The 10,471-nt window shown below is 46.0% G+C and overlaps 1 protein-coding gene across 1 annotated transcript; it reads right to left on the bottom strand.

The window, feature by feature from the left end:
• Positions 1-9,755: 9,755 nt before the first annotated feature.
• On the bottom strand, positions 9,756-9,926 carry BJ212DRAFT_1292086 (uncharacterized protein; the record flags this gene model as incomplete). The annotated part of the gene is made up of 1 exon (XM_041332132.1): positions 9,756-9,926. A coding segment is annotated over one exon (171 nt), but the record flags the coding sequence as incomplete, so codon positions are not given.
• Positions 9,927-10,471: the final 545 nt, after the last annotated feature.

Raw genomic sequence — 10,471 nt, 5'->3', positions numbered from 1 at the left:
CGCCATCCTGATTTCCCACAGCCATCAGAGGCTGACCTTACCAAGCTGGTGAGCCAAGTGGGCAGATGTTTCATCATGGCATTTATGATGATGAAGACAGGGATCCCCACAATCAGTTGCAACTGATGCTCAAGCTCACAAGCTCATTGCTGTCAGGAACAGACATGTACAAGTTATATGACCGTATCCTCTCTATGTGTGCTGACCCCAAGTGGGCTTACATGCACTTGTCCATTGTTGCCACCCTCACAGATCCTCTTCCCATCTCGCAAATCTCGTTACTTCTTGGCCCTAATTTTGGCAAGGATGTGCAGAAAACACTGATACAGCTACAGTCTGTCATGGATATCCCTACAGACAGCACTCTCCCCATGAATATCTATCACTCGTCCATTCGTGATTATGTTTCCAACCCCTCAAACTGCAGTCTTCCTCAAGTGCGCAATATCATATCACCTCACTCCCTACTTGCATGTTCCTCTCTCTGCTTGATGATGGCGATTCCAAAAAGCATGGCTCTCTTGGATGCACTCTCAGAACTGAAGAAGCAAAACAATGCAATGCAACCTGAGGACCCGCATAGGTTAAAGGACTCATTAGCATTCCTTGTTTGGCCACCAGAACCATTGTCAGCTGTCATCTGTATGCTGTGGCTTCGAGGAAATTGCACTTCAGATTTACAATCTTGATTAGTGACTGTGGATGGGGACGCCTGGCTGCACACCCAGGGAGGATGAGAGTGGCTGTGGACCCTGAGCAGATCAAAGTGGCTGCAGACTTTGGGAGGACAAGATTGGCTACAGACCTGGGGAGGACAAGAGTGGCTGCAGACCCAGGGAGGATGATTCTGGCTGCAGAATTGGGGAGGACAAGAGTGGCTGTGGACTCAGGAAGGACAAGAGTGGCTGTGAACCCACAAAGGACAACTCTGGCTGCAGACCCAAGGAGGGCAAGACTGGCTGCAGACCCTGAGAGCATGAGAGTGGCTGCAGATTCAAGAGGAATGAGAGTGGCTGCTGCAGATCCAAGAAGAACGAGACTGGCTGCAGACCAAGGGAGGATGAGATGGGCTGCAGACTGAGGCAGCACAAGACTGGCTATAGACAGAGGGAGGACAAGGCTGGCTGCAAACAGAGGGAGGACAAGACTGGCTGCAGACCCTATATGGGTGAGACTGGCTGCAGACTCCCTATGGTCAAGTGTGGCAGTCTACTCCTGCAGCCTCTGTTTGGGTGACAATGGAAGAATTCATGAGGACATCAGAAGCAATCAACAACTATATCATTATCAGTGATATACCTTTACTGCCAGCTTTCCAATTAATCCAGCAGTTCAAGACCTTGCCAGATTTCTTGATGTTTCCAGTGTTCCTGGCATTAAGATACCACTGCCATTCCACCTCAGTGATACCAGAAATTCTTCTTCTACCAGACAGGGAGATAATTCATGTTATGAATGCTTTTGAGAGGTTTGCAAACGAAGCACTGGAACAGAGCCAATCAGCTTCTGACACTTTCAAGTATGCCTGTCACAACTGGGCTGTACATCTTTCCCATGCTCCCCATCCATGGGATGACACACTCACTCATGTATTTGAGGCTTTTTGGAATGATCATATTATCCTCTGGCTGGAAATGGAGTGGTGTTTGAAGAGTCTGTGGTCTTGCCTTGTTGTCTTATCTGAATGGCAGAAATTTATGAAGGTGCACCCTTGGCAGCACCTCAAAGATGTTCCCACGGTCTGTCAGACCCTATTATTATGTAGGGGATATATAGTCTGTGAGACCTCATCCTCCAGGAGGTCTCCCCCTAGTTTTGCAGGGCCATCCAGAGTTCCCTCCAGAGCATCCATGTAGAGTCTCATTGTGGAGGGTCAGTCCACCCTCCTGGTAAGCATCCTGATGAGCCTCAACATTGAGGCCTATTTGAGCATCTTCATATGTTAGCAGGATGTTGGCGAGCCTGACAGGCCTCAACATTGAGGCCTATTTGAGCATCTCTGTATGTTGGTGGGATGTTGGCAAGGGTGATGGTGGATAAGTTTTGCAGCCTCTCAATATGTCTAGGTCCATATGTTTTTTTCTGCAATTCTTCCAATTAAATGTTTTTCTTTCTGTTTTTTTGTCTTATTCAAATGACCCAAAACAACATGCATTGATCAGACTGATATGGTAAATACAATGGCAAGAACTAGACATGGAGGTAGTAGCAGAGCAAATGTGTTTGTAAGTCTATAAACCTCCCTTTCAACTATCTGGGTCATTAGGATATTTGCACCCATATCCATCCTGATACTGTCCCACTGGGCCAAAATATTGGTGGCTTGGTGGGTGCCAGTACTCTTCATGGTACCTGTCTCAATGGTTGCTGAAGGGAGTCTCAGAGTATCCGCCATTATGATGGTAGCCTTTGTCATAGTGCTGAGGGCCCAGAGGACCATGAGGGGGTTGCAGAACATGAGAGGGCTGACTGTGAGGGAGCTGGGTGATGTGAGGGGCTGGGGGGGCGTGCTGCATGCATTGATTGTGGTAATTACACTGTGTTAAGAACCATGTTGCTCAAGGAGGAGAGAGACTGACTCAGAGGGGCTTGGCCTCAGCTCGTACACTGTGCCCCTTACCTGAGTATGTGCCCTTCATTTTGTATGAGGTCTGATGATGGTCCAACGAAGTCCAGAGGACTTCCGGAGGCTGGCTACTCTGCTGGAGAGCACTAGAGGACTTCCAGAGGAGTGCAGGAAATGTCTGGAGGAATGCAGGAAGTGCTCAGGAGAGTTCCCACTGCAAGGTAATACTTCTACAGGAAACAGGATGGAAGGATAGGAGGTCCAAAGGTCTGGAGGACAGGAGGACAGGAGGGCAGGAGGGCAGGAGGGCAGGATGATGGAGGACAGAAGGACAAAATGTCTGGAGGTATGAAGGACAGGATGTCTGAAGGCACAGAGGGCAGGATGTCCGAAGGACAGGAGGATAGGATGTCCGAGGGTTAGGAGGATGGAACGTCCAAAGGTACAGAGGGTGGAATGTCCAAAGGACAGGATGTCCAGAGGTACAAGGGACAGGAGGTCCGGAGGTCTGGAAGGACTAGGAGCTACATCAGACTTCGTCCAATATAGAAGCAAACAGAGGTAGACTACCCTAAGGTAGAGTCGGAGAGACAGGGATTGGACCTAAGTCCGGAAAGAGGGTAAGTGCCAGAAAGGCGGAGCTCTGGCCTAGGGAATCAATCCCTAGGCCTGATGAGTAGGACAGACTTAGGTGGACCAAAGTCTGAGAGAGGATTGGGCAAGTCTAAGTTGACATTCAAACTAAGGAAACTACAGGAGTATCTACAGGGGTTATATACTGGAGAATATCTGAGGGGATCAGTAAGCAAAGGAGCAGGGCTATGTATGAGCATGCAGAAACACATTAGTAAGTAAGACGCAACATAAGTAAATGAACTTGGAGATGAAGACTCATACAAGGATCAATAAGCAAGATGGAAGAAGAGGTAACCGAAAGCCGGAAAGGCGGAGATGCCTAAATGGGGATAGGCACAGGATATCAGACAGAGGGTGGGAATAGGTCCAGCATTAATATCCAGAGGTCTGGAGATCTGGGGATCCGGAAGACAAGGTGGATACAGGACCAGAATACAAGAAGGTGGATATAGTCTGGAATCCAAGATGAGGTGAAGTCTGGATGTCTTGCTGGATGGAGTGCACATAGGGTGGACAGGATAGGGTTGTACAGATCAGGCTAGCAGTGAGGATCCAGAGGTCCAGAGCTCAGGGGTAAATCTGGAGCATAGTCAATCCTGCTGAGGTGTGGAGTACACAGTGGAAGGGGATCTGGGAATGAGTTGGATATGGGGTCCGGATGTAGGCTCAGAAGGCGTGGGAATACTATGGAATGTGAGTCTGGATTGTGGGATATGACACACTGATAATCTGGTGGGTAGCAGGGGAAGCCACAGCCAGGGCCCTGGAAGTGATTCTCTCCATGGGGATGGTCATTCCACTGGGATGATGGATAATGTGGGTCTGTACACAATCCCTGGCATGAACCATACAAGTGAGCATCAGGTTGAACAACACCTGGTCTCAGGCTGGCATCATAGGGCCTCATCATGGACTCAGTGGCCAAACTCCCTTCTTGCTGAATCCCAACAGATCCTGCATGCTGCTCATGCTCAGGTCCTGGAGCAGGCGGGGGTTGCAGAGCCGATGACTGTAGGGCAGAAGGTTGTTGTGGAGGAATATCATCGGTCGGACCACTTGCAGCAGGGACTGCAGGTGCAACATGGTCTGTGAGCATATGGGAAGGCTGATGATGCATTGGTGAGGGTGACAATGGTGCCAAAGACTGTGGAGGAAGGCTGTTGGCCACCTCAGTGCTGGGAGCCTCTCCAGAGGTAGTGTGAACAAGACTCTTGGGTTCAGCCTCCAGACAGGCCTTTGGGGGCTCTAAATCTGTTGTAAGTTCACCACAGAGAGGATCAAGCAAAGAAAACAATACCTTTGGGCTCAGCCTCCAGATGGGCCTTTGGGAGCTGGAGCTCTAGATATTTTGTAAGTTCATGAGGATCAAGCAAGGAAAAATACAGTGGCTCAAAAAACTGTCCGCATGTTTTGACATTTTTCACTATCTATGATATTGTGTGAGAATGAACAAATGCCTCAAGGACATACTTATACCACATTGTAGTATGGCTTCAGGGCTTTCATTTGAGCCCTACACTGTGGGAATCGGTGGAGATATGGTGGAGACATAAGGCTTATAAAATGATGACTCATGTGGACAGTTGTTTGAGTGTATATTAAAACTATATAAATCATTATTTATGACACCACAAAAATCATGCTACTATTATATAAATTATGAAGTGGTGTCATTATGTTATTTTATGACTATATCTAACTATATAAACCAGAATATCTCATGTATCATAGTCATAATCACCATGAAAGCCATCTCCTCTGCTCAAAGAGATAATATCCTCTCTCTGTCTTATGCTGGCCTCTCTGCTTGCCAAATTTCCTCTAGAACTGGAGTATGCAAGTCCACTGTGGCCAAGTTTATCAAAGAAAGCCACCCAGACAAGGAAAACTCTTGTGGAGGACGTCCATCCAAGCTTACCTCTACTGACAAAAGGGCTATTATCCAACATATCACTACAGGAAAGGCTGATAATGCTGTCCAAGCCACCCATTATATCAATTCCACCATCACTACCCCTGTCTCTTCACAAACTGTAAGGAATGTTCTCAAGGCAGCTCATCTCAAGGCAGTAACAAAGAAGAAAAAGCCTCTTCTCTCCATCAAACATAGGCAGAGAAGACTAGCCTTTGCCTTAGCTCATTAACACTGGACTGTAGAGGACTGGAAGCATGTTATATGGTCAGATGAGACCAAAATCAATAGGATTGGGTCAGATGGGAAGGTATATGTATGGAAAAAGAAGGGAGATGGCCTAACAGACAGAGAGGTTAATGGGACTGTCAAGTTTGGAGGAGGTTCTTTAATGGTATGGGGCTGTGTGGGATGGAATGGTGTGGGAATGCTTGCTGAGGTTGAGGGGAAGATGAATGCTGAGCAGTATGTGGACATTTTAAATGACCACTTGCTGCCTAGCTTGGCAGAATCAGGGATTGATGAAGAAGATATCATTTTCCAACAGGATAATGATCCCAAGCACACATCCAGAAGAGCTAAGGAATGGTTTGAAGAACATAACATCAATGTTCTTGACTGGCCAGCACAGTCTCCTGATGTCAATGTCATTGAACATCTCTGGGGAACACTCAAGAAAAAGCTTCAAGCCTATAAAAACCCCCCTAAAGGAGTATGAGAGCTTTGGGAGAGAGTAGCAGTGGAATGGGGGAAGATCACAGCTGAGGATTGCCAGAAATTAATTGAGAGTATGCCTAGAAGGATAGAGGCAGTAATTAAAGCCAAGGGAGGTCATACAAAATACTAGAATACCTGGTTATTATTGTAAAATACTTGAGTCAAAAAACTGTCCACATGAGTCACCATTTTGTGAGCCTTGTATCTCCACCATATCTCCACCGATTCCCACGGTGTAGGGCTCAAACGAAAGCCCTGAAGCCATACTACAATGTGGTATAAGCATGTCCTTGACACATTTGTTTGTTCTCATACAATATCATAGATAGTGAAAAATGTCAAAACATGCGGACAGTTTTTTGAGCCACTGTATAGAGTATTTGAGTGCAAACTACAGGTTCGTCAGTGGATTAGTTCATCACGTCACTTATCACAGTCAAAATACTGGCAAATGTCAGATCCACATTCATGGCAGTATACCATTCCCTTTCCCTGGTGGCAGTGAGTTACCTTCCATCAACCAAACTATTCCACTGATCTCACTATGTATGTAGGACCACTTGTCATGATTCAAGTAGTAGGTATTCATTGTATCTCGCTGTCAAAAGTTGGTATTGATGTCTACATCTTATTCAGTGCTCATTGTGCACTGTACTCAATGCCATCTTTGAACATCTTTGGGAGGATTGTAGACTGTCTTAATTGCATATCATGGAGCAGGGATTCTTACTACAAGTGTGTGTATATAGTGTCTAAATGCTACCATGTCCTCCTTGTGCATGCCCGGACAATGAGCTCCCCGTAACACTGCTGCGATTGCTGCCAAGACCCAGAGGCCACAGTCATAACCATTCATTTGCAGAGGCTGTACTGTCAGTGGACAAGCTACCCAACCTTTGATATCAATAAGGTCAGAGCCACAGTGTGCGTGGGCAATAGATGATAAGCAGGCAATGAGTTTCATGATGTCCTATGACCATCATGAGCTTAACATAGCATGACTCAATTTGATGCTGACCTTCACATCATTTTTCCATGGCTGTCTGTCAGCAAGACTGTCAAAGAGGTGGAGTTCTTTGCTTGAAATGTAGACTGCACAGAATACCAAATGTCCAACAGGAGAGGAGTGATGAATGGGTATTATCCAGATATCTTTCTCCCAATATAATATCCACAACATATTCTGCCATAGTATTTCATCAGATGCATTGTATCAGATGCGAGGGAGATCGTGCATGGAGAGAATAGCACAAGGCCATATATGTGAGTGGGTCAGTATCTCGGAATACAGCAATGCAGCACAGCCATTGATGCATCCGTCATTAAGGCAGGGCTGTGGGTTGTGCTAGTAATGACATCTCCCATAACTCAAAGACTTGACAGAGAAGCCATCCTGTGCTGGTCGCACCCTGGTCAGGGGATTCCCTGATGCTGGTACAATGATGTTGTCTTCCAGGCGAGAGACCTTGTAACCATCTGTGTGAAGACCCTGTAGGATCTGATGAATATGGGTGCCACCCATACAAGACATAAGAAGGTACCTCTGGCAACTCCCAGCAAATCACAACTTCAGGATCTCCCACAGATGATGTATCTTTGTTGTCATTGTCATTGTCATTGTCATTATCATCAGCAACATTGCCATCTTGCAAAAGATCCAAGAGTGCTGCTTCCAAGTCTTCAGCTGCTTCTTCAAATGTAGGTTCATCAGCATCATGCTCTGAAGGGGCATCTGGCAATGCCACCTTGCCTCCAGAAAGAGCGATTGTGAGATTGACCACTGCTGTAGCATTGCTAGCAAAGCAGATAGAGGATGCTAGTGAGGTGATCTACTTAGTCTGCAACTGGAGGACATGACACTGCCATTGCTGCAGTGGGAATATCAATATGTGGTCTTCCAAGATTAGTAGTGATTATCAATATACATAATATTACTTACTTGCAGGAGAGTGTAGGGCAAGCTCCAGCACAGCCAGCTCATTTCCAAACCATCAACAGAGGTTATCTGCTTCATGGCCAAGGCGGTGCTGTTCCTCACAGCATCGGTCTCATTTCAGTAATGCTCATATTCCATCTTGTATGTCAGCATCTTCCATCTAACAGGGGACATCCCCTACAGATGGGGTGATCCAAACATCCTCCATCAATGTCTGATCATTTCAAAGGTCAGCGAGTTTGGTAGGAAGGGGAGCGGGGAGCAGGACACCCCAAGATGGGTCATAGAGGCTCTCAAGACATTCACAGTATGAATTAAATTTGCAGATCATGGTCATCAAAGCTGGCTGACGCTTTGCAATGGCTTTTCATGTCTGTTGATGGAGCTTTGTACCTGTAAGAATAAGTCAAAATTCCAATATGGCAAGATAGAAGCATCAAATATTACTGAGGGCCTGATTTGCACCACCGACTGCACAGTTGATTTTATCCCACTCAAAAAAGCTGCCTATGGCTCACTTGCAGATGTTTATCTTAAGGTCATGAGCCATGAGGAGAGTTTGAACAAAAATTAAATCAACACCTTGCAACTCTGGAAACCTGTCATGGATGTTAAGTGAGGCATATAATACTTCAACCTTATTCATCAAACGGTCATGGCTGCGCTCGAGGCTCTCCAGAGCATCCAGTGTCTCCTTGGTAACTGTGCCATTCTCTACCACAGTGCATGTGCCTTGCAAGGCCCTATCAGAAGCATCTAGATCAGCTTGTAGAGAAAGTACAATGTCAAGCTCCTTCTTCAGTCATGCAGGAGCATCTATAGATGGCGATATGTGATGTCAGTTGTATCTTTGTGTGGCTCACATGGACTTATGGGCACGAATGGAGAGTTGTGATTTCTTCTGATCCACCCACTGATCCTCAAGGTCTTCAGTTTGATACCACAATTATTCAGGACTTCTTTCACTGCAGTACCCTGAGCATTAACACCATGTTTGAGCCACTGTTTAATCCATTCACCCAGGTCTATTCACATCTCCAGTCTGATGGTGCTGGCCTGTTGATCTATCAACCAGAGACGCCTCTGGCGCTGTATATGCACTACTATTAATGAAGAATTATCATCAAGCTGCCAGCCACTTACTGATGATGACTGTTGAATTCCAATCAGCTTAACAAACCTTGACACAGTCTCTTGGTACCCTTGTCATCAGACAAACCAAAGCCACTGCACATCTGAGGGTTATATTCCAGCTGACAGGCCCATTCATGTCCATATGCATGCATGGCTGTCATTGCAAACCAAAGATGTGAAGTCACAGACTCAGGAGAATATCATACTACATACACATTAGGTTGAGATCTTGTCTATGAAAGAAGCACTTACTTGAGATAATGAGTGTGAGAGAACACAGCCAATGTCATAGAGCATGACAATGGTAGCATCCTGAGGTAACAGGGAAAATAGGTGCCTAATGAGCGATATGGCATATTTCTGCTGCTCACCAGGTGAATCAATGTTGGCAAAGAAGAGTGGATATCATGACAGCAGATAAGATCCATGACACCTATCATCAAAGGAATCCATGGCAGCCTTCTGCTTCTTGCCATCTGTGGCTTCATATGAGTGTTGCATTGATTGATGGCTTTGTCCAGAATGAGAGATGTGAATCTTGGGTGCACATTTACACTGTGTGAGAATGTGCTGTCCAACTTCATCAACCTCAGTCTTGGGAAGAAAATATGAAGGTTCATAGAAGCATGGGCAGTCGCCTGCAGATCATTGATGACAATGGAAGTTACTGTCAGTTGCAATGTGGATGTCTCCACCTTCACAGGAAAAAGGCCATGGTGTACAAGGACTTGTGAGAGCATTGAACATTTGCACACCAGTACATTGACATAGAGGAAACCTGGAGTTGTCAGCTGGGGCTGGGCACAATAAATGAACTGTTTATGGTCAAAAAAGAGGCAGACTATAGAGAATCATCACTGTGCACAACCAGGGCTTGCGCAAGCAGATATGACTGGACATATTTCTGGAAGAGGGTGCCCATGGGTTCTGGCTGAGTACTTGAGGTGCACATCTACCAAGGTGGGTATAAGCATCTTCCAGGAAGTATAGAGATTGTTTGCCATCTTATCTGGTAAGATACAGTGTCCCAGGTCCTTGTGCACCACATTTTTTGGGAAAGGTACTTCTTGGTTGGGCTGATAGTCATTGTTATGGAGTTGTCCTCATTGTAAGAATAACTAGCAGAGTCATCAATGATCATGGGTGCTTCAAATTGAGCAGGCGCAGAACTAAATTTGAGTGTATCAGTAGTTAGTACTTGTGGCTGCATTAGAGCAGCCATTTGTTCACGAAGGTGCTGGTGTCTGGAGTTAACGCCAGGAATGTGTATGAGCATCTGTGTTTTTTTGGCATCTCGAGCCTTCTTGGGGCTAACAAAGTGGTATCCAAGTCCCATAGATATTGGCTGGGTGCCACACATAGGACAGACAGGTGGCATGGTGGTGGATGTAGCAGTATAGAGCGAAAAAAACAATGAAAAATGGACTTAGTGACTGAAAGCAGCATTGAAGAGGGAGAATGCAGAGGCTCTGTATCTGGCAGGCACATCATAGACACTATCTAGAGGCTTGATGAAGTAGAACAGTGATATCAACAAGCATCTTGTGAGGTTGTATTGAAAGTACAGGAT

The sequence above is a fragment of the Suillus subaureus genome (genome assembly GCF_016647635.1).
Source record: "Suillus subaureus strain MN1 chromosome Unknown BJ212scaffold_388, whole genome shotgun sequence".
Classification (NCBI taxonomy): domain Eukaryota; kingdom Fungi; phylum Basidiomycota; class Agaricomycetes; order Boletales; family Suillaceae; genus Suillus; species Suillus subaureus.
This window is presented reverse-complemented; position numbering and strand designations above follow the sequence as displayed.